The 24,946-nt window shown below is 42.7% G+C and overlaps 1 protein-coding gene across 1 annotated transcript; it reads left to right on the top strand.

The window, feature by feature from the left end:
* The first annotated feature begins 2,628 nt into the window (after positions 1–2,628).
* Positions 2,629–23,142, top strand: Ly9 (lymphocyte antigen 9). Its single transcript, XM_026381839.2, has 10 exons — positions 2,629–2,751; positions 4,775–5,101; positions 10,010–10,276; positions 10,772–11,107; positions 12,669–12,938; positions 14,362–14,463; positions 15,420–15,473; positions 18,486–18,814; positions 19,681–19,752; positions 22,889–23,142. The coding sequence occupies exons 1-10, from the start codon at positions 2,631–2,633 to the stop codon at positions 22,955–22,957; spliced, it is 1,947 nt and encodes a 648-aa protein (XP_026237624.2). The 5' UTR covers positions 2,629–2,630; the 3' UTR covers positions 22,958–23,142.
* The last annotated feature ends 1,804 nt before the right edge of the window (positions 23,143–24,946 follow it).

The following is a 24,946-nucleotide window of genomic DNA, read 5'->3' as shown; positions in this document are numbered from 1 at the left end:
GCCATCACAGGACCCAAAGAAAAAGGAATCTCTGTCTCTTGTGTGATTATTTCATGCATCTCAGTTCACCTGGAGTGACCCTGAGTGTTTTAGTTGTGAGGAACCTAACATACCCTAAAGACTTAGAAACAGCACACTACAGTAACGCAACCTCTTCAATGTTTACAGTGGCACAATTCACAATTACTAAACTGGGAACCAACCTAGATGCCCTTCGATAGCTGAATGAATAAAGAAATTGTGTTATATATACACAATGGAATATTACTCAGCATTAAAAGGAAATAAAACTATGGTATTTGCAGGTAAATGGATGGAGTTGGAGAATATCATGCTAAATTAAATAAGCCAATCTCAAGAAACCAGGGGTTGAATGTTTTCTCTGATAAGTGGATGCTAATCCATATGGGGGGCATGGAACAAGTGGAGAAACTTGGGATGGGGCAGAGGGAAGCAGGGGGAGGGCAAAGGGGCCGAAAAGATGATGGGATGAGACGATCATATTTACCCTAGGTGTATATATGTATGATGTGCGAACGATGTGACCTCATGCACAACCATAAAAGTGAAAAATTCTGCTCAATTTGTATAAAAAAAATAAATAAACAAAAAGTTAAAAAAAAAAAAGTATGACACTGTGGGAGGCCACCCTGCCCACGGGCTGAGCATCCTCTCTCAGCCTTGAGTAAGGCGGGTGTTTGGTCCGGCATCACACGCCATGCACTGTGCAAAGAAAGTGGCCTCCACCTTCACTCGGCAAAGAAGTTTGCTCTCGCCCTGGACTTGGGCATTACCAATGGGATTCGATAACTCCCCTTTGAAACCCTATCCTCTGCCTTATTTAGTGAAGAACGTTCCATTGAGGCTCCTTTGTGTGTTCCCCCCATAAAATAAAGACATTCTAGGGGCACACTCTCTTGCCTTCCAGCGTGGAAGAGGACCCTTGAGGTCACAGAGCAGTTCCACCCTCAACCTGAGAAACTCACGTCTGCATGTTGCATGATTTCTTTGCTGTTTTCTTATCTTAATGTTGCAGCCAGCTCTTCTGAACCCAGCTCACCTTGTAAGAGTGGGCAGCTGGTGAGACATTACATTACCAAAAAAAAATTGCTTAGAGTTTTTTCATTTATACTGCAGAAATACAAAGACCATGTGTATGAATGGATACCCAGACTATGGTAATGGTATAAGGAACATAAAATCAGGCCAAATTTCTTGATATAGGCTCACTATGATGATACTACACTTAATATTGCAACCCAGGGATTTAAAAGGTCTCTATTGGTTGGTTGGTCAGATGAAATATGGACCAAAAGATCAACGACCACAAGCAAATTGGAAAAGCCTAACCTCCTTTAGCTTAATGTAGATAAAAATGTCTCAGACTTGGGACTATTGGATTGTTAGAGTGGATTTGTGATTTAAGACCTACTTGCTCACACTGGGAGAATCCAAAAGACAGAACCTCACAGCCTCTCAATGGGTTCCCAGACTTGAGCCAGTTTGTAGACTCAGAATCCTTGAACAAGGACAGGCTGAATCCCCTGCAGGAAGGACCCCAAAACCCTAGTGAAAATTTATGCTGTTAATTTTTCTCCCAATCTTCCCCCAAGGGACTTAGAGCCCTTGAAAAGGCCAACTATGGATGCGGTGGGGAGGGGGAGATAACCAGATCTTTCAGAGTGGCTTTCAGAGATGCAAAGTCACAATGGCCCTTTAGTAGAAGGGGATTGTGGAAGTCAGGTTGTCACAAGAAAACAAGGAACTAAAACTCCAAACCTCGGATCTTGCTTTCTGACGACAGAAAATTTAAAGTCAGACACCAAAAGTCATGCAAGAGAACTCTATTATAAGTGAAAGTAAAGTAAAAGCAAAGTGAGGCTCAAGCAGAGAGCACTCTCAAGAGAGAGGGCCATCTCTAAGCAGAGAAGGACAAAGGACACACGCCGTCTCCATATTTATTACTTTTGATGTTTACTAGGAGAACTGGGGACCACATTCTGTATTCTTTGCCAATCAGGTGTTTAACTCTTCCTTTTAGCAGGCAGTGGAGTTTTGTCTACAGGGAAGAAAGAAGGTGGGGGATCTATGAAAAATCAAGACACCTCCACTCCCACAGGCACCAGCTCTGGATCCCTCCGTTCTGTTTCTTAAATAGAACTTATTTTTTATGCTTGCCTCAGCATTTCTCAGGTGTTTAATCTTCAACACCAGGGGAACAAGGACCCAATCCTGTTTTCCAAGATTAGGATCAGTGACATTCCATGTCACTCTCACCAGAAGCGACATCCATATTCTGTTCACTATAAGCACGTCACTGGATCCAGCCCTCACTGGAGGAAAGATGATTACCCAAGGGCATGACGCCAGGAGGGGCAGATCGTTAGCAGTCATCTTCAGGGGTCAGGGTTAGAACCCCAGTGCCTTGATGCTACAGCAAGTAATGCTGGGAATAGATCTGAATCTTGACCCCAGCCTGAGGAGTTGAGGAGATCTGTGGTGCTAACACAGACAAGGGTTCCTGGAACACACGCATCCACGCATGCACAAACGTGCACACATACTCACATACTTCCGGAAGCTGAGGTAAGTGCTTCCTCCTTCAGCCTCAGATCTGAAAATCGACGGTCATGGAGGGCCCAGAGAATCATGCGGACAACTGGGCTGTAGGAGCGTTCTTCGATAAACCACAAGAGAGTCAGCCGCAAATACGTTCTGTGCTGTGGACCTCTCTCCTCTTCCTGTTTGTGGGTAAGTCCACATTATGGCAACCATCACCTGTTAGTGGAATTCCTTGGAGGCTTGTAACATTTCCTGCCTGAAAGATTCTCATTTGATAAAAATCAAGAAACTCACCTCCTTGTGGTGATTACTCTGCAGATTCCACTTTATTTTGAGTTCTGTTTGTGTGTGTGTGTGTGTGTGTGTGTGTGTGTGTGTGTGCGCGCGCGCGCGCATTCACACACCATGAAGAGGCGATTTTCCTAGCCCCAGTCTCAAACAACTCTGGGCTCAAACTAGTTCTTCTCACCCTCACATTTCCTGCCAAGAAATGCTAAGTTATGAGTTATGAGTTGGTTTCTGGTACAGTGTGGATACATCCACCAAAAGATGCAGGGAAGTTCTGCTGATGAAAAACCACCTGGCAATTCCCTAAAGAGGGGTCACCACTGCTAGACCTTCTTTCCACTTCCTGTCTTGTTTTCCACATATCCTGTACTACTAAGACTTCACAGAGAATCTGGAGGTGGTCAGGGACCCTGAGCAAGGTAGCCTCTGTCTGGATAACCTTTTTTCCCCCCCACATTCTTCCTCTCCATCAAGTCCCAGCTTTTGGGCTGGGCATGGTGGTAATGCCTGTAATCCCAGCAACCCAGGAGGCTTTATGATGATATATATAAAGTGCTTGGTGGAAGTTATGATTGTTGTTGTGATAATTACTGTTTTGTACATTCTTTGAAAGCAATTAAGGGATGGGTAAGTCATATATAGTTATTACAATCTTTGAACCCTCCTTTTGTATTGGTCAAATGGTACTGTTCAAAAAAAGTGATGTTGTCACTATGCTGGGAGCTACATGGCACTGTTCTGTGAAACCCACATCCTGCTCCTTCTTCTGACAGCCTATGAGGCTTTAATGTGAGAAGATATGAATTCAAAGTGGGTTATATGCACCCAGCCAAGACCCAGCATCTTCTGGGCTTCCAAGATAGGAGTGATTAATTTCTTTCATTTCTTTAAATTTCAGCTCCTTGTCTGTAAATAAAGATAGATTCTGAAGCCCCTGGGTTTTCAGAGTTCATCTCATCCTCCTTCCTCCCTTCCACAATATATTTGTGCCTCTCCTCTTTCTCTGTCTTCTATGTATTTTTCTACCTAGAATTCCTGGAATAGCCTGGGTCTTGAACCTACCTGATTTTGTCTACAATTTCCAGAGTTCTAGCAGAGCCTGAGAAACCCAGAGCTCCGAGAACCCAGGGTAGGCCATACAGCAGATGTCTATAAGGTGTCTAGGAGAAAATGAGCTACACTAGCCAAATGCCAGGCTCTGGTCAGCCTTGGAAACAAGGTTTTATCAGAAATATGCTTCTTCCCTAAAATGATAAAATCAGGAGCCTGCATCAATGATATCAATTATTCCTAACCCCCAGACTTAGACAAAGTCCGTCTGAGATCCCCTGGACAATGAGGGGAAAGGTAGGCTGAGACAGAGGTGAGGAAACTCATTTTATTCCTAACACTTGGTTATGAAAATTGTCAAACACTCAGATAAATTGAAAAGATTTTGCAATGAGCACTCACAGGCCTCCCACCTAGATTCTACCCTTATACCACTTGCCTCTCCTTCTCACCATCCCACTAGGCATCCATCTACTAAGATTGTTTTTAAAAGAACTTTACCCATTCTTTCCAATTCACAGCAACTGCTTTCATTTAATTTTTACCATATTCCTTGAGGAAGATGATGCGGACTGGAGCCCTTCAATCCTGTAGATAAATAAACTTGATTCTCAGAAAAATTCTGAAATGCACCCAAAGTCACAAGGCTAATTCCCCTGTTGGGACAGAAACATAAAAGTTCTGTTTTTCTGGTTGCTGTAGCTGTGTTTGGTGAATGAATGAATGACTTTGTTAGGCACTGGACCTAAAAAAGGAATCTCATTTCATTTTCTCACATCTAGCATTTTTGCCTGAAACATGTTTGTTGATGAGTGAATGAAGGCTGGCTTGAGGAGTCCAGCTGCTCCTCTAAGTCCTTCTTCTGTCTCTGCAGGAATAGGAGCCTCTGAAAAAGACTCAACCCCAATGGTGGTGTCAGGGATCCTCGGGGGGTCCGTGATCTTCCCCCTGAACATCTCAGTCGACACGGAGATTGAAAACGTTGCCTGGACTGGCCCTGATGAAGCTCTTGTCTTAGCACATCCTAGAACACATCCGATCTTTTTGGTCAAAAGCTATGAGAGCCGAATGAACATCAGTGGAAACTACTCCTTGTACATGAGACACCTAACCCAGAAAGATGAGGGATCCTACAAAGCCCAAATAAACCAAAAGAATTCTAAAGTCACCACTAAGAAGGAATTCATCCTGCACGTCTATGGTGAGTTCTAGAGAGCTTGTGGGGATTTTGACCTTTTGTTTTTAAAAACAGATTTATTTGTCTCTCTAGGATAAATATGACCACTATATTGATCATTTTAACCCAATTCCATAGACACTGATATCAAGAGTGGAAAACATAACCATAAAATCCTTATGTGTTTTAAAATTGCCATAATTTATGTAACCGATCTCTTACTTATAAACATTTAGATCATTTCCAATCGTTTCCTCTGACAAACACTGCTTTACTACTGAATATTCCTGTTGACCTGTCTTTTCATGTGTATATGAGTGGGTTATATTCTGAAAGAAAATCTATAGGATTGCTACAGTTTGGACATGAGGTATCCCCCAAATGCCTCTGTTAATGCAGAAATATTCAGAGGTGAAATTATTAAATCATGAGAGCTGTATCTAATCAGTCCACTCTAGTTTGAACAGACTGACTGGTTGGTAACTGTACGCAGGTGACCTGTGGCTAAAGGAAGTGGGTCACTGGGGTCTGCCGTGTGAGGATTCATCCCCTGCTTCACCTCCCACTCCTGCTTGCTGACTCCACTGGCCTTTCCCCCATGATGTATTGCCTCCCCTCAGGCCCAGAGCAAGGGAGACTGCCATCTATGGACTGTGATCTCTGAAACCCAAATAAAACTGGTCATCCAACAAAAAAAAAATTACTGAAAACAGGGATATATTTGTGGAGGCAAGTTGCTGACTTAAAAAGTGTATGCATTTTTTTTATGTTGCTAGATATTTCCTGAGGCCTCCTTGGCTCTTAGATGGCTGCCCTTTCACTTTGTTCTCATATAGGAGTTCTATGTTGTCCGTGTCCTCATCTCCTCTTCACATAAGGACACTAGTCATTTTGTATTAAGGCTCACCCCAACAACCCCATTTTAACATAACTGCCTTTTTAAAAGCCCCATGTCCAAATGCAGTCACATTCTGAGATACTGGTATGAGAACTTTAACATGAAGTTGGGGAGGACAGATTCAGTCCTAACAACTCTGGCCTCTGTTCCCCCAAAATTCATGTCCTTCTCATATGCAAAATACACGCACCCCCTCTGAACAGCCCCTTAAGTCTTAACCCACTCCAGCATCAACTCTAAATCCAAAATCTCATCTGAATATCATTGAAATGGGGTATGAATGAGACTTGAGGTACTATTCATCCTGAGGCAAAATTCCTCTGTGGTTGTGAACCTGTGAAACAAGTTAACTACTTCCAAAAAAAACAGTGTTGGGACATCATAGGACTGATACTACCATTCAAAAGAGAAAAAAATGGAAAGTAGAAAGGGGTTACTGGTCCCAAGCAAGTCTGAAATCTAGCAGGGCAATTTCCATTAAATGTTAAGGCTAAAGAACAATCCTCTTTGGCTTCATGCTCTAGGCCCACTGGGGTGACCGCCCCATCCCCGTGGCCCTGGGCATCAAGAAGAAAACTGTTCAACCCTATCCCAGGCCTGTGTCCTCTAGGCCTCTGGTGACAGTGGCAGCTCTGACAACCTCTGAACTTTGGTGTTATTCTTTTCCTTACTACAGTAGAGTTCTATTGACTTCGTTCAGAAGTCTGACAGCCTTCCTTTGTTTGTCCTGTAACTGTCCCCTCAGTCCAAGCTTGTGGCACGTGCCAAAACACCCAAGAAAAAACAACTTAGAGGAGGAAAGGGTTTTTTTTTTTTTTGGGGGGGGGGGGTTGGTTTTTTTTGTGTTTTGTTTTTGGCTCATGGTTTCAGAGATATCAGTCACTTGGCCCCGGCTGCTGTGACCTTGTGGTGAGGCAGGAAGCTGTGGTGGTGCTCTCCTCCTGCTGACCAGGAAGCAGAGAGGGGCTGGGATGAAGAATACAGGAACAAAATAAACTCTTCAGAGACACACCCCAAGTGGCCTACCCCTTCCAATCAAGCTTCGCCTTCTAAAGCTTCCACCCTTCCCCACAGCTCAATCAGATCAGGGACAAGCCTTCAGCACGTGAGCTTTTAGGGACATTCCAGATCCAGAATATAACACAACATCTCTATACGGTTGATTGGATCCATAAGTCACTCTCATAACCTATTAAGCAAGCATTGTCCAGCCACATGCTGTGTTTCCTCCAAACACACTTTCTTAATTTTTGCAATATGAATAGCTGAAAATTTCCCAGATCTTCAAGTATCTGGTTTCATCTTGTGTAATAATTCCTTCTTCAAGGTATCTCTTTCCTCTGACATTTTGTGTAAACAGCAGGTACTGATACAAGAAGTACCTTCAATATTTTACTTAGATAAGTAAATATATTATTTCTAAGATAATATTTGTTTTATCCTCAGCTAAATACCCATGTTAGTCATTAAAACTTTCTGTTTTCCACAAAAGACTCAAACACAATTCAGCCAAGTGGCATAGGCCACTTTATGTCCCCTAGTTTCCACAAACATATTCCTCATTTCTGTCTGAGACCTCACCAGAAGCACCTTAAGTATTTTTATTTCCACCAACATTCCATTCAGGATGACTCATAAGTAGCTCTAGGATAATAGAAGATTTTCCTACAGCTCCCCTGTTTTCTTTCCAAGCCCTCAGCAGAATCCCTTTAACATCTATATTTCTACCAAAAGCCTCTTTAATACAATCCAGACTTTTCCTAACATGACCCTCAAAATTCTTCGAGTCTTTGCCATTAAGCAGATCCCAAGTCACTTTCTATATTTCTATATTTTTTGGTATTTGTTACACCAGCACCCCCCTTCTTCCGGTATCCAAATCTGTATTTGTTTTGTTTCCAAAACAACCTACTACAAACAGAGTAGTTAACAGAAATGTAACTGGACACAGTGGTGTGTGCCTATAATCCCAGCAGTTCAGGAGGCTGAGGCAGGAGGATGGAGAGTTCAAGGCCAGCCTCAGCAATTTATGCAACTCAGTGAGACCCTGTCTCTAAATACAAAATAGAGTTGGGGATGTGACTCAGGGGTTGAGTGCCCCTGAGTTCAATCCCCAGTACCTGCCCCCCCCCCCAAAAAAAATAATAGAAATGCATTTTCTTAGAATTCTGGAGGCCAGTCAAAATGTCAGCAGGCTTGATTTCTTCTGAGGTCTCTCCTTAGCTTGAAGATGGCCATCTTTGCTCTATGTCCCCATATGACTGTCGTCTGTCCTCTTGTCCTAATTTCTCCTTCTTGTAAGTATACAGTCATACTCAATTAGGGCCCACCCTCATGGCCCCCTTTTAATTGAATCATTGCACTGTCTAAGTACAGACATAGCTCCAAATACAGTAACATTCTGAGGTACTGAAGTTTAGGACTTCAACATATGGACTTTGAAGGTTCTTGATTCACGTCATAACACTTTCTATCAGGTAGTTGACCATTTTATTGATATGTGGGATACTCTTCATATATTCAGGAAATAGAATTCTCTATAGCTAATAGAACTAGAATGAACCAATTCATTATGTACTGACATACAATTTCCAAGATATATTATGTTTTTTCAGATTGAATCCAGGGCCTCAAGCATGCTAGGCAAGCTCTCTACTACCTAGCTACACCCCTCACCACCAGCCCTTTTATATTTTGTATTCAGTTATTTTTAGACAGGATCTTGCAACTTAGTTACCCAGTCTGGCTTCCAACTTGCAATCCTCCTGCCTCAGCCTAGATAGTTGGGATTACAATAAAGTGCCACTGCACCCAGCTTATTTTTAATTTTTTAAAAAGGTTTCAGAGAGTCTTACATTACACTATTTTACACTATTATATATAGGTATGTATAATATAAATATATATATTATAGATATAAATATATATTTGTATACATTATATATAAATATATATTATACAAAACTACTATATTATATTTGTGTGTATATATTATACAATATGCATTATATATAGTATATATTTATAATGTGAAATGATACAATATATTACATTATATATATTGTGTGTATATTTATATTCTCTGTAGAGATCAACAAGAAACTAACAGTAACTGCTTCCAGGGACAGAAATTCTTTTTTTTTTTTTTAAGAGAGAGGAGAGAGAGAGAGAGAGAGAGAGAGAGAGAGAGAGAGAGAGAGAGAGAGAATTTTTAATATTTATTTTTTAGTTCTCCGCGGACACAACATCTTTGTTGGTATGTGGTGCTGAGGATCGAACCCGGGCCGCACGCATGCCAGGCGAGCGCGCTACCGCTTGAGCCACATCCCCAGCCCAGGGACAGAAATTCTTGAGAAGAAATAGGTGAATGAAGGCAAAAAAGAACTTACTTTTCTTTCATTATTTACCATTTTCTATCTTTTCAATTTTGTGCATGTATTACCTGTTCAAAGAAAAAGAAATAGAATATACACACATGCACATGTACCCACACACCCATATACACATATATGTACACATGGGTTGAACAGAAGAGAAGGAATAAATGGGAAGGAGACAATCAGAAAGAAGGTCTGGAAACACAGCAGGCCCTAAATTAAGACCAAAAGGCACGGACAACTCAGATTCTAGAGATTAAGCTCCCCTCTCCCTAGGGTTTGGGGCTGGGTCATTCATCCATTGATTCAACAAACATTCATGAGCATTTTCCAAGGACCATGCTGGGTGTTGGATGTTCAGATGCAGGCATGGTCCCTGTCCTTAAGGAGCCTGCACACAGTTAGGGGAGAGAGAAAAAATAATCTATATAAATAGGCTACAATTCATGAATAGGCTACTATTCATCTTGAGCCATGACAATAACACCTGTAGAGGATATTATGGAGGCATAGAAGAGAAACACCCAACCTAAGCTGCAGAAAACACTTCCCTGGAACAAGTAACGTCAGCCTCCCTGCTGCCCCCAGCTTCTTCTGTCAGTTCTTTCCTGCTGAGGAAGGGATCCGAGTGTCCTCTCAATGTGATTGTCCTTGCAGAGCACGTGCAGGAGCCTCAAGTCACCCTGAAGTCCATAACCGTGTCTGAGAATGCTTCCTGTAACATCACCCTGATGTGCTTTGTGAATGGTACAGAAAATGGTGTCCAATTCAGCTGGACCTCAAGTACTTCTGAATCCTATAGCAGCTCTATCCTCACTGTCTCCCCAAAGCCCTGTGATCCAGGCCTGTCATACACCTGCACAGCCCGGAATCCAGTCAGCCAGAGCAGCTCCCGCCCTCTGCATGCCTGGCAGTTCTGTGCAGGTAACAGCTCCACTTAAGCCTTTCAGGGAGTTCCAGAAACAGTCTAGCCACTGTGGGATCTAAACCTCGGGGTTCTGGGAGAACTCAGATGGGATGGAGAAGGAAGAAGACAGGCCCCCAAACTCTGTTGTCCACTCTCAAGAGCCTCAAATAGGCTACCAGGACTTGGGAACTCTCAGGACACTGTGAAACTCTTAAGAGTAGAGCAAGGGAGAAGACAGTGTACACGGAGGGGTCCAGATGGGTCTTGGCTTGAGTGGAGGTGTCCCCTGTGGTCTCCTCAGAAGGGCCAAGAGGACTAGACAAGTATGCAATGGGCAGAGCCAGGCCAGACACGTGGTTATGGGGAAGCAGCGGGGATGCCACATCACAGGAGGAGCCGGGGGAGAGAGGTAGAGGAGGAGGATGCCCAGGCCCCTTCAGGATGGCTGGGGGTCAAGGGAGGTGGGGAAAGTGGCTAAAGCTGCAATATCTCTTCTCTGACTGCAATTCTAGGAACCTCCAAAGGAAACACAATGGGGGAGACTGTGGTAGGGACCCTGGGAGAGCCAGTCACCCTGCCCCTGGCCCTCCCAGCCAGTCAAGACACAGAGAACATTGTCTGGATGTTTAACACATCTCTTATCAGCAAAGAGTGGAAAGGATCAGCAACGGCAGAGCCACTCGCTACACCCAAGGGTTCTGATGAGAGCAGGGTGTGGGTCTCCAGCCAAGACTACTCCCTGAAGATCGGCCAGCTCAAGACGGAGGATGCTGGCCCCTACCATGCCTATGTGTGCTCAAAGGCCTCCAGAGTCACCAGCATGAAACACGTCATCCTGCTCGTCTACCGTGAGTCTCTGGGTAGAGCGCCCATCACGTGAAACTTCTCTCCCTGAGAAGTTTCTCCTCTGATGCCCCCCCACCCCTTCTCTTAGGCCTCTCTTTGTACCAAAACACCTCCAACTAGTAGGACAGCTATTCAGTTCACACCAGTGAATTCACAAGAGGAGAAATTACAGCCAGCAGCAGAACAAAACCTACCTATCAAGGTGCCCCTTGCTCTTCACATTAGCCCTCGACCACCCAGCTTTCATTAACGGCCTTGTCCTCTTGCATTGGTTCTCAGACGGCACCAGGAACCTGCACTTTTGTGAACCATTATCATTTTGAATCAGGGTAGAACTGACTGGGACAGAATTAGAGGAGTCTGTGGAGAAACCCTTGATGTCAAAGACACTGTGTGCTCCAGAAGTTGGGCCACCAGCCCCGCTGAGTGGGAAAGACAGATGCACATTCTTCCCCCTTGGCCCTGGACCTCATAGGAACTCAGTGTGACATTCTGCATGGGTTAACTCTTCTGTACCATTCAGATATGGTCGACATAACCCCCCACTGAGTTTACTGGTGTCTGGGTACCTGTGAAAAGAATCATCATCTATCCATTGACCTGTTAAAATATGCAACAAGTTGGTCAAGTCCATGTTCATTGCATATACTCAAATGATAAAAGAGCCAGCAAGATTAAATATAAAAAATAGACTAAGAACTGCATCAACCTATTTCTTTTAAAAATAACTTTATTTTAAAATATATTTAATTTAATCTTTAGTTAATAAAGTTTCTTCTTAAAATAAAATTTTCACTTTTTTGAGAGAGAATATTTTAATATTTATTTCTTAGTTTTTTTCGGCGGACACAACATCTTTGTTTTGTATGTGGTGCTGAGGATTGAACCTGGGCTGCACGCATGCCAGGCAAACACGCTACCGCTTGAGCCACATCCCTAGCCCCTTCACTTTTTTTCTTTTGGGCTACATCCCCAGTCTGACAGGGTCTCTCTAAGTTATTGAGGGTCTTACTAAATTGCTGAGGCTGGTCTCAACTTGTGATCCTCCTTCCTCAGCCTTCAAGTCACTAAGATTGTAGGCATATGTCACCACACCCAGCTTTAAATAACATTTAAAAGAAACATTTTAAATGTGCTAATGTTTATTGAGCACTTGTTCCGAATTAGGTGCTGTGCTCACCTCTTTATATTCCTTCTCTCATGTAAGCAGACAAATTACATGATAGAACCTCAAATGAACCTTTAACAGGCCTTCAAAGTGAGTGGAAGCATTGACTTATTTGTGTTGATGGGTTTGCTCACTTTCCACAGGTATAGTGTATGGAATAAGATGGTTTCTTTCTTTTTCCCCCCTTTATTAATTGCCTTATTTTACACCTGACCATCAAGGGCCACAGAAGGGAAATGGTGTGCCTATGATTAGGTGGTTAGGAATGCTCCTAAATACTTGTGACTCCTGGGGGCACTGTCTGCACAGGGTCAACACACAACTTCATGAATAGGTTTTGAATGAACGAAGCTGTAGGCCTCCCTCCTCATGGCTCTGCCTTTCTCCCCCCGCAGGGAGGCTGAAGAAGCCTAACATCACCTGGAGCCTCATGCACACTGAAGATGACATCTGCAGGCTCAGCCTGACCTGCTCAGTGGAGGATGGTGGTAACAATGTGACCTACACATGGAGCCCCATGCAGAAGGGCACTATTCTGTCCCAAGGGAGCTCGCACCTCAATGTCTCCTGGAGAAGTGGTGAAAAATACCCCAACCTCACATGCACCGCCAGAAACCCCGTCAGCAACAGCTCCTGCCAGTTTCTGTCTGGGGACATCTGTTCAGGTTGCTCTTCCTGTTTACTCAGGTCACAGGGCCTGGGGCCTCAGTTCCAAGAGAGTCTGTGTTCCAAGTGGTTCTTTATGAAAATCAGTGAGGGAATGAGGGTGAGAGTCCTCGAGAATGGCACATTTTGATAGAAATGTGTGTAATTTTTAATATTCTAATAACCACATTAGAAGAAGGAAAAAAAAATTTTAATAATGTTTTTTACTTAACCCCAAACCCAAATATCAAATATAATCATTTCATGTTTATTCAAGACAGGAATTATTTACAAGACAGTTTACTGTATTTTTACTTTGTCTTATTTTTTTAAGCCAGTATGCATATATACTGGTGCTAAGTTTTCAGCAGAAGTATTGGATCTGTTTTCAGATTTCAAAAGATTTACAGTTGAAGAAATAACCTTTCATATGCCAATTTTCCCAAATATACTGATCGGTTTTTCAAGAAGGAATTGAGGGCTGGGATTGTAGCTCAGTGGAAGAACACTTGCCTCACATGTGTGAGGCACTGGGTTCGATCCTTAGCACCACATTAAAAAAAAATAAGTAAAGATATTGGGTCCATCTACAACTAAAAAAAAATTTTTTTAAAAAAGAAGGAATTGAGTAACCATTTTAATATTTAAATTTAAATTAATTAAAATTAAATAAGCAAAAGCTTCTCAGTCACACTAGCCACATTTCAAAGGCTTATATTTGGCTTATGTCTACCCTATCGGACAGAAAAAAGTTCAAGATTGATGGGAAACTGACTTGGTGTAGGAAGAATAAAGGAACACAGGCTGTGTGAGTGGAACTAGAAAGGAAACCCTGGTAAGTCTTATCAAATACCAGGCACTAGCCTAGATCTCTGAGATTTTGCAAAATCTTCTCAAGAATCAAAGAAAACAGGTATTCTTATTATTCCCCAGTATATAGACAAAGAAACTGAGACTCAGAAAGGATAAGGTACTTGAGCAAGGTCACACAGTAAACTCTCCTGTTCCCTGGAGGAAAGCAGAAAAAAGGTAAGATCTACACAGGATCCTACGAGACGGGGTCAAGCTATATCTGGCAGACAAACCTAGAGTTCCGCTCTGTAGGAACCTGGACTCTTTCGGCCTTGAACTTGGAGGAAGCTCTTAGACAGACAGCCTGCCTTCAAAACCCAGGCCAGATACTTCAAACTGTGACACTGGGCAAGCCATACATCTTTCTACCAAGGTAGCATATCTGCCTTATGTACTGCTGTCATCTCTGACCTAGAACAATGCTTACTTTTAAAAAATGGTTATAGAACAAGTGAATGAAAAGAATCATTTTAGGCAATGTCAAGGGAGTGAAAGAGTTAGGTAAGATGGCCACTGACCTGTTCTGTCTATGTTTTGCTCTGATCTCTTTTGTCATTATTTTTACTGATTTCATTCATTTCCTCTTCAAAGGGTCTAAGAGAAAAAGACATTTTTGGATTTGGTTCTCCCCGGTTATCATCCTTCTGATCTTGGGCATCTCCAGCTGGTACATTTGGAAGAAAAAAGGATTGTGTAGGTTTCTGAGATTAATGGCATCCACCAACATGAGTCCATTTCCCTAGGACCTTTGGAGGCCCCTCTGTCCTCATATAATCCTTTTTTATCCCTTCCATCCCAAGACCTCGCTTCTCCAAGTGATATGGGGATGAGTTTTAGTAGAGACGCTCAGTTAAGGATAATTGAAACCCAACTAACATTAGCTTAGACTTTAAAAGGGATGTGGGGAGGGGCAGGGAACATGATTTATTGTTCCAGGACTCACATAATCAATCTGTGGAGAAGAGGAGGATGGAGTTGGCCTTAATGTACAAATGTTACCAGAGGCTCAAAAATCACCCGAGCTCTCCATTTCTCATCTCTGTTTTTCTTTTTGATCTCCTACTACAGACAGCCGAAGGGCAAAGGTGGAGGTGAGGGGCAGAGATTTACCACAACTCAACAACTGGTGTTTCCAGACTCGCACATACTAACAACGGGACACCACAGAAAAGTTCCAATTTGAAAAATGTCAGAAATATTTCTGATTGGCCAGGCTAAGGTCATGTGATTGCTCCGTGGGCCAATCACCATAGTCGAGGGGATGTACTATTAGAGTTGCCAGTTCCCTCTAGAATCTTAGTATTAAAGTAGAAATGAAGGAATTTCCAGAAAAGAACAGGGAGGCCTCTGAAAGAATTACTTTGAGCAGGCAAACTACTATTAGTGGCTACGACAGAGGAGTTAGATCTCTCCTTTTTCAGAAGGAGGGCAGGAAACTCCACAGCTTTCCTCTCGGCTGAAGATGAGCCTAAACTCTGGTCAACTCTTGCCATGGTTTTGTGCTCAGGTCAGGGTCCACCCTCTTCCTTAAAGTTTCTTCCGTGTCTGTGTCCCCAGAAGTCTCTCCCCTCTCCATTGACTCTCACAGAATCAAAGATATCTCTCTCCACACAGCCATCTTGATAACCTTCTTTAACTTGGTTTCCCAGATTCCGTGCCAGCCTCCAGTTCCAGCCACGCTGAGGCCCCATCTGACCCACCAGGTAATATCAATGACATAGGCTTTGGGGCCCCAGATTGAGATAGAAGCTCCAAAGCCTGGCTGCTGAGAGTGTGGCCTGCCAACTGGCAACATGAGCACCACCCAGGAGTTGGTTAGCTTGTCCGAGTCTTGGGCACTAACCCCAGAATACAGAAAACAAGTCTGCATCTTAGCAGGATCCACAGGTGATTCATATGCCCACTGAAGTTTAAGAAGGGACAAACTAAAGGTGGGTGGTTTGGAATCAAAAACCTCAACCAAGATGGACCCCTTTGAAATGGTCACTGGAGCTAGGAGGGTCACTCTGGGATCTCTCGGGTTCTTTGAGCATTGTCTGGCATCACTTGAATGTGGGCTACCTTGAGGATGGAGTTATGTTCTCCACTCTTGGGGTAGAGAAACAAAGGACAGATGGAATAACAATGTCCTAAATTTCCACTTTGAACTCCAGAGCTCTAGAGTACTAAGGAACCCCCCAAATCTGCCCACTCGATCACCCCCTGCTTTTGTCTTCGTGGTGGGTATCCCCAAGAAGATGCAATCAGAAGAGGGACAGGAGGCTGGGGGCTCAAGTCATCAGACAATGGCAGACTTTCCTGATAGGAAAGTGTAACCAACTCAATGGGGTCAAGAAATGCCAATGAGGTTAGACCATAGATCTTCCCACTGGCTCCCTCCTCACATCTGGCAGGACAGAACCCTCATCCCTCCACCCAGTCTGGGCCCCCCTCCTTGAATTCTGCAACAAGAGTAGAAGTAAAGATGGATTGAGAACAGCACCATCATTCCTGACCTCCCCCCTCCCCCAGCACCTCTCGTCAACCCCCAAGAACCCTTGCTTCTCCAATCTCTCCCCTCTCTCCAAGGTCTAATTCTGTACAGTTACTGCCACTGCCTTAGTTTATACTGTCACCAATTTTTTATTTGGTTGAAAAGGTTTTTTTTAAAATTTAAAAGTCATATATTCACATGGTATACTGGTAAAAGTAAATACCTTTCCAAATCTCAACCCCCAGTTTCCAGGTCTGTCTCCCACAGAGATCACTGCTAAGCATGATATTTATCAAAATCCTTTAAGATGCTCTTAATGTATTTACAGGAGATATATATATATATAATTGAACCCAGGGTGCTTAACCACTGAGCCACATCCCTAGTCCTTTTTTTAATTAACTTTTTATTTGTTTTAATTAGGACAGGACAGTAGAATGCATTTATGCACTTGGATATATTATACACAGATGGGATATAATTTCTCATTTTTCTGAGTGTACATGTTGTAGTCATATTGGTCATGTAGTCACATATATACATACAGTAACAATGTCTGTTTTATTCTACTATCTTTCCTATCCCCACACCCCCTCCCTCCCCACCCATCACTTCCCTCTACCTAATCTAAGGTAACGTTATTCTTCCCTAGCGCCCCCCACCTTATTGTGAATTAGCATCCACGTATTAGAGAAAACATTCGGCCTTTGGTTTTATGGGATTTGCTTATTTTACTTAGCATGATATTCTCCAGCTCCATCCATTTACTGGCAAATGCTATAATTTTGCTCTCTAGTCCTTTTTTAATTTTCCATTTCAAGACAGGGTCTTGCTGAATTGCTCAGGGCCTCATTAAATTGCTGAAGTTGGCTTTGAGCTTGCAATCCTCCTGCCTCAGCCTCGTGAGCCACTGGGATTACAGGAGTGTGCCACTGCATTCAGCCCCTCCTCTCTCTACTTTTTACTCACCACTTTGCAAAGCTCAACTTTGACCTACTCTAAAACCACCCATGACTCCTCATGGCCTTTGTCAGTTGTTTAAAAGGCAACATAACCTAGTGGTCAGGTTTATGGGTTCTGAGGTTAGAGAATCCAGTATTTATACCCTACCTCTCTTCCTTATCAACGATGTGATCTTGGGAAGTTCAGTTTCTTTACCTTGTGAAATGGAGGCATTTACCTCCCAGAGTTGCTTTGTGAATCAAGTGGAGTGATGCCCACGTTGGTCACTCTATAGATAGTAATCACTATTATTGCTAAGTATTGGGACAAGCCATTCTTTATCTACTTTTTTCCCTACACAAAACCCCTAGGAGGCAGTATTGAGTAGTGGTTAAGAACATCAGAGACCAGGCTACTTGCATTCAAATCCTGGCTCTACCACTTACTTGGGCCCACACTTAACCTTTATGTGCTCCAAACATCTGCAAATAACAAATAAGCGTAGCTCTTGTCTGTGCCTCATGGAGTTTTAGATAAGCTTACTCATGAAAAGCATTTAGAACAGTGCCTGATACAAAATCGACATTTAGTAAATGTGAGCCATGTTTATCCCATACTCAGGTCAAATGGGCTATTCAATGTGTCCAGAGGCAAAGCTGATATTCACTGGGTGTGACATGCTAATTGTTCACAGCAGGTGCCCATTCTGATTGTACTCTGCCCAGGCCATTGAAGTCATTAAGTATTTTGAATATCATCCCTTTCCAAAAGTGAGGGTTCTCTAAGATTTATACCCCCTGTAATCACATTATTACCTCCATCAAGGATTCCCTCTCGGCAAAATCTTGCCCCTACTTCAAGGCAAACTCTATTCTACCACTTCAAGAGAGTGCCTCATGGTTCTCCTAACCACAAACCATCTCCTCTCCCTTCTGCACTTTGCTCCTTTCCATGTGACACGTCAGAGCTGGCCTTACAATAATTGACTTATGTGTGGATCTGACCACCACAACTAGATAGTGGACTCCTCCAAAACTAGTTGTAGTTTATCTTAGTGTCTCCCACTGCTTGATGTGGTTTATCCAACTAAGAAAGCTCTGATAAAAATTGCTGAATACATCATATGTCATACTGGGTATCAGATAAATCAATAAATGAGTGCTTGAAAGGAATGAGAAGGGGAGAAAAACCTAAATGAAGATAGAAAAAAGTCTTCAGTTCATTCAGCCTCATCGGGGCAAAGCAGGTTGAGTCCTTGCAGCAAAAGAACAGTAGGGGTTGGTGCCCTTATGTGCTCCAGAATCCACGGCTGGCCACACCATATACACCGTGATCTCCCAAGGACATGAGAAGCTGGACCCTCTCCCGAAAACTGCCAGGCCTTGGTCTAGGCCCCCCTCAGACACCAGCTCCAATAGCAGCATCACGACTGAAGAGGATGAGGAGAGGACCCAGATGCACAATTCTGTCAATGGAAAAGATGAGGTGAATGACTCGGTCACTCAGAAAGACATTGGACAAGACTTGGCCACTGAGGGGCAAGCAGAGCTTGTCATTCTAGATAACAGAGCAGTTGGATCTGTGGTCGGAAAGAATTTGGAGTATACACAAGTGGTCCTTAATCTGCAGGTGAGCCCTTCTGATCAATGCACCCTTCTCTAATGGGGGTGAGAGCCAGCATGTCATTGGAGGGGGGGGTTCTTCTTCTTGCCAAGGAGGGTATAAGCCATCTGAAAACTTAAAGTCTCAAATATTTAGTGAAAAACAACACAGAAATATATTTACCAAAAGCAGAGCCCCTGGTAGATCTAGTCCACATGTGCTCTGGAACGAGACAAAGGAAAGATGGCTCTGGTGGTTTGTTTAAGGGGGTACATCAACGGCAGGGATAAGGTTCCAAGGGCAGAGTCTTGCTTTGTGATATCTTGTAGTCAGCAAGTTGATTGGAATCTTGGCAGGTCACACCCATCTCACGTGCTGTGTGGGATCTTTGGCAGAGCTTGAGGGGAACATCCACCTGCATCAGGTGGTCTATCCTTGTGGGGGTGCCACGGGAAGTTCCGAATGTCAGACTTATCCCCTCACTAGGCTATGACATGCAACACAGTCCATATACAGCCCACAGATGGCTGGTGACACTTCTCCACCCACTTCTAGGACCATCTAATTAATATCCAGAATCATGAGTTCCTCCAAACTGAGGGACCAAGGCTGGGTGTGGGACAAGGGATATACCAACAGGAACTCATGGCTCTATCTATGTTTACCAAACCTTGGGGTCCCTTGGAATGCAGAAATTGACTCCTCAGTTTCCATTCTTGGGATGTTAATAAGGGAGGAGTTGGAGAACCAGGAGCCCTATCCACTGAACCGCAGCAGCTCCCACCTTTTATCTGAGCCAAGAACCTGGTGGGATGTCCTCTCTCCTCAGTGGTTGAAGGTGAAACTCTCTCTCCTTTGGAAATTAAAACTAGTCTGACATTGTTCTGTTGTAGGAAAAGAACCCAATTCCTCAGAAGAAAGAGAACTCAGCCACAATCTATTGCTCTGTACAGAAACCTCAAAAGGTGAGAACAATTTTCTGTCTTCCAAAGCCCATAAAGCCAGTGGTGGTAGCATATGCCTATAAGCAACTCAGGAGACTGAGGAAGGAGGATTGTAAATTCAAAGCCAGCCTCAGCAACTTAGTGAGACCATGACTCAAAATAAAAATAAAAAGGGCTGGGGATGTGGCTGAATGGCGAAGTGTCCTGAGTTCAATCCCAATCCTCAGTACAAAAAAAGAAAGAAAGAAACTATTTCTCAGACCTTTTGAACTAAAAGTTGTAGATTTCCATGACTGAGGAGATTAGATTATACCCAATTAGATATCACTCTGATATATTCCAGGGGCAACAAAGGTGCTTAAACAAATATTCCTGATTTGCATCTATGTGAATAAAGGTTGAACATTTCCAATCAATTTAATAATATCTTGATATGTTGATTATTCTTCATCTTGACCAGAATGAGAGACTATAAACACAAACACTGTTCTATATGTGTCTACACACATGTAAATGTAAATACTATCCTATATGATGTGATTTTATTATATATATATATATATATATATATATATATATATATATATATATATACCTAATCCTAATCCACCAAAACAGTGACTTTCCAGAACAACTAGAAATTAGCCAACAATTTTATGTCAAGAATATGTACTACAAACTACAGCACACAGGTTTCATTAGAGTGTTAAAAAGATCCCTCAAGGTAGAATTTACCTTTAAATAATAATGATGATAATTACTTTTATATTAATCTGTACAGTTTACAAAACATGAACAAACACTGTCACCTCTGATCTTTGTAACACCTCTAGAAATATGCTGTCATCCACATTTGGGAGCTAAAGGAACTGAGATTCAGAGAAGCACATTTGGCCTACAGTCACACAGATAGTCGTTGGAAGTTCCAGTACTGAGAACCACAAGGAGTTTAAAGAAAATCTTGAATAATCCTTAACAGTTAACTTTGATCCATATCTGGCTAGCCACTCCATTTTCACCTTCCTGAAAACATGGAGTCCATTCATGCTTTTGCTTCCAAATTTCCCCCACCTCCAAATTCCCTCCTTGTAACACATTCAAAAAAAGAGTTTTAAAAACAAAATTCTAAAAGTTTTTTTTAATTATGCTACTTATCTATAATTGATGAATCAATCACTAGGTATTTATTGAGTCTCTTTTGTCTGCCTGAAACTGGCCAAGTGCTATGGGGACTCAGACATGTTTAAAGCACCATCCTTGGCCTTGACAGGACTGTAGCTCAGTGGCAGAGCGCTTGCCTGGCACATGTGAGAAACTGGATTGGATCTTAGCAGCACCACATAAAAATAAATAAATAAAATAAAGATATTGTATCCATCTACAACTAAAAATATGTGGGGGAAAGGGCACACTCTTACATTACTGGTGGGACTGCAAATTGGTGCAACCAATCTGGAAAGCAGTATGGAAATTCCTTGGAAAACTGGGAATGGAACTACTGTTTGACCCAGCTGTTCCACTCCTCAGTTTATACCCAAAGGACTTAAAAAAACAGCATACTACAGGGACACAGCCACATCAATGTTTATAGCAGCACAATTCACAATAGCTAAATTATGGATCCAACCTAAAGAAAATGTGGTATATATACACAATGGAATATTACTCAACATTAAAAGAGAATAAAATCATGGCATTTGCAGGCAAATAGATGGAACTGGAGAATATAATGCTAAGTGAAATAAGCCAATCCCAAAAAAACAAATGCTGAATGTCTTCTCTGATATAAGGATGCTCATTCACAATGGAGATGGGGGAAGCATGGGAGGAATAGACAAACTTTAGATAGGGCAAAGGGAAGGGAGGGGAAGAGGGGTTATGAGGGTAGAAAAGATAGTAGAATGAGACAGACATCATTATCCCCAAGTACATGTATGAAAACATACAAGAAAAAGAAGACAGATAGAGTTTATTCCATCAGCTGAAAAGGGAGAAGTGTGGCATTCCAAATAGAAGTGGGAGAAGTAATGGATATTACTGCAGAAAGTTTTCATGAAAAAGAAATTTAAACAGGACTTTTAAAGATGGATCCAATGTGCTCAGTAAACACTTGCTCAAATATACATTTCAGTTCACCCATCACCTGCCTCATCCTGACTTCCAAGATTGGGATCGAATGCTTAGCCAGCAAAGGACTTCACCTTTGGCCTTCAGGCCAAATCTGTTCTATTCTCTGCATTCCCAGAACTGCTTTCCACTCTGGTCTGGTCCTTTGTGTTTAGGTCAAAACGGGTTAAACTTAAGGTCATGGACTTTAAGGTCATTAGTTCCTGCTGAGTTTCCCAATGACCATGAGTTGCCACACTTGGTCATTCCTCTATGGCACTCACACCATTCAGAGGCTTGGATCCCCTAAATCCACTGTCACTTGCAGTGTAAGAGGAAATCAATGCATTTTCTCAGCCAAGATTTTGAAAGAATTTATCCCTGTCTTTCCGAATTTTCAGGACCAGGAATTCTAGTTCTGGGTTTTCTAAGGCCATTATTGCCTACTTGATCAAGAAAATTCTTAAACCTGCTTTAGTTTTCTGACACATTCTTCTGCACAATATCTCAAGGAAGGTCTATGCTATTCCCAAGCTGATCTTGGTACCTAACTTCCCCCTCCTCAGATTTCATCTGTTCTTCAGAGCCTTCCCTGGGCTCTCTCAGGAGAGGGATTCAGAACCCTTGGAACCTGGAGATCGAATGACCTTGACCATTACTTTGGAACTTAACCTCTACTATCTGAATTATCTCCATATAAATGTTTTCCTTGTTTCTCCAGCTAGTGCATAGATTGAGATCATTCAACAGTAGCTTCTTGAAGGCAAGGCATTTTATTGTCATTTTTTTAATCTCCTGGATTTTCTCTACTAAAATGTCTAGTATTGCCCTTGTAGAGAGTCCAGCCCACAGCATTTATCATTAAAGGAATCTCCATAAGTGCTTGCTTGATGGCTCAATACCTAGGCCCTTTCACATGACCCTACTCCTACAGCATAGACCAACCATAGTCTGGCCTTGCCTTCCTCTGTCTCATCAGCACAGGGCTAAGAGAACCAAAATCTTGAAAGGATTTATTAATCAAATTCTTGTGTGTTCTTTTGGCTCCCAGGTGGTGCCACCCCCACAACAGGATGGTCTTGAGTCTCCTGAAATCCCTACCTATGAAAATTTAACCTGAAAAGAAAAACAATTGCCACCTCTTTCCTGGGTCCCAGTCATTGGAAAAGCAGCTGGACCTTATAAAAGTGGAGTGTTCCTACAGATAGAAGCACATCAGACTTTCTGCAGCGACTCAGACATGCTCGGTTTGACCCCTCCCCCTACTTCTCACCCCTGTGGCCTCCTAAACCCATTACTATTTCAGACACAGGCTCCTTCTTTGATCTACATAAAATGATGTTCACATAGTATTTAAAATAAAGAGTGCAAAATATCTAAATGTCCATTTTGTGAGAGTCTTGTTAAATATATGATAATATACCCAAGCAGGGATAAACCCTACCACTTGGAAAGAAAGCAAAGACTAACATACTAGTATGGAATGAGCTCTAAAATACACTGTTGACTGCAAAGAACAAAGTCCAGGACAGTTCATACTGTATACTACTAGTTGTATTAGAAAACATGTCTATATGTTCAGGTAGGCATAAAGAAGTTCTGGAAGAAAAGGAAAAAAATCTTACCTCCTGGGGAGGAACTAGAAATCCCATTTTTTTTCTGCATACTTTTTTTTTTTTTGCATTGCTGGATTTTTTATAACCCTATGTGTATTACTCTATTGATAGTTCTCAAACAATGTTTATATGGCTCTTTCACGTAAGATACCCATATTTATTCAAAGAGCTTCCCTCCTTATTGTCAATCTGGCCACCGTATCTCTCCTCTTCCCAAATTATGACTGCAGACCTCTCCCCCTGCCTGTAAGATGCACTATATTGACATGTTCGTGATTCTATAGTGTACATTTGTGATTACATGCACTTTGCAGCCCACTTATATCCTTTAATGATGTGTTTCTGCTGCCATACCCTTCTGGCCATGGGCCTTGGAGTCGGTATGGCTTCTAGGACCTGCGATGGATCCTCCCAGGGGTTCAGAAAGTGCTTCATATTCAGCAGGAATTTAATAATTGCTTATTCATTGCCTCATTGCATGGATAATTATAGGTGTTATCATGGAAGTTCAACAGTCTGGCACACAATACGATGCTATACATATCACTCTCCAGAATACAGCATACCAAAAGTCCAGGGGCCCATAGGGTTTCTTCTGCTCCTTAAATACATGTGACCAGTTCAAGGTCTACATAGTTCAAGCCACTTGAAAAGCCAGCAGCAGTCAATGTTCAGTGACTCTGGTGTTCATCTGGACTGTTCTTATCCCATCATTTCTTGCTGCCTCTTTACCCAACTCCTAGATTCTACAACTCAGCTACCAATACCTACCTCAGGAGCCCAGACTCCTTTTGAATATATTTCTCTGGTTTTTAACCCTTGACGCTTACTTCAATATGTGGCCTATCCAGACTTCCCTCTAGGAAGGAGCCAGGCTAGCCACAGCCCCCAGGAAGAGACATCAGGCCAACTTGAGCAAGTGCATGTTTTAGCTATCCTTTGTGATACTGAATGGTCCCAGGCACCTGGTTCTCTGCTGTCCCAGTGTGAATAAAGCTAGGGGACACTGACCGCTTACCAGAAAGTCAGATCCCTCTCTTGCCTATGACCTGTGCAGACAAGAGGAATTGGTTTTGGCTGCAACATTAAGCTAAGAAAGCGGTGAAAAATCACACAACACAGAGATAAGTTTTTCAAATGGAGGGCGGGACGGCTCTGTGACCTTAAGGGTCAGCTTCCATGCTGGAAAGAAAGCACTGGAAAGAGAGCATGAGCCCGTGTTTATTTTATAGGGGGGACATCAGAGGCAGGGATAAGACTTCAAGGGTGGAGTCTTGCTTCGTAAGGTCTTGTGGTCAGCAGATTGATTGACATCTTGGCAAGTCACACCCATCTGAGGTGCTGTGTGGGATCTTAGGCAGAGCTAGAGGGGAAGGCACACCTGCATCATGCAATCACTCCCTGATCGCATGGAGCCCGCAATGCCAGGCCTATCCCCTCATTTGGCTACAATGCACAATAGCTCACACACACAACCCGTGGATGGCTTGTAA

The sequence above is a fragment of the Urocitellus parryii genome, chromosome 11 (genome assembly GCF_045843805.1).
Source record: "Urocitellus parryii isolate mUroPar1 chromosome 11, mUroPar1.hap1, whole genome shotgun sequence".
In the NCBI taxonomy this organism is placed as follows: Eukaryota; Metazoa; Chordata; class Mammalia; order Rodentia; family Sciuridae; genus Urocitellus; species Urocitellus parryii.
This window is presented reverse-complemented; position numbering and strand designations above follow the sequence as displayed.

Excerpts from the sequence above, each read along its gene's own strand:
- Ly9 (XM_026381839.2), top strand. The coding sequence starts at position 2,631 with ATGGAGGGCCCAGAGAATCATGCGGACAACTGGGCTGTAGGAGCGTTC. Across the intron at positions 11,108-12,668 it reads CGTCATCCTGCTCGTCTACC|GGAGGCTGAAGAAGCCTAAC; the intron begins GTGAGTCTCTGG and ends CTCCCCCCGCAG. Across the intron at positions 18,815-19,680 it reads AAGTGGTCCTTAATCTGCAG|GAAAAGAACCCAATTCCTCA; the intron begins GTGAGCCCTTCT and ends GTTCTGTTGTAG.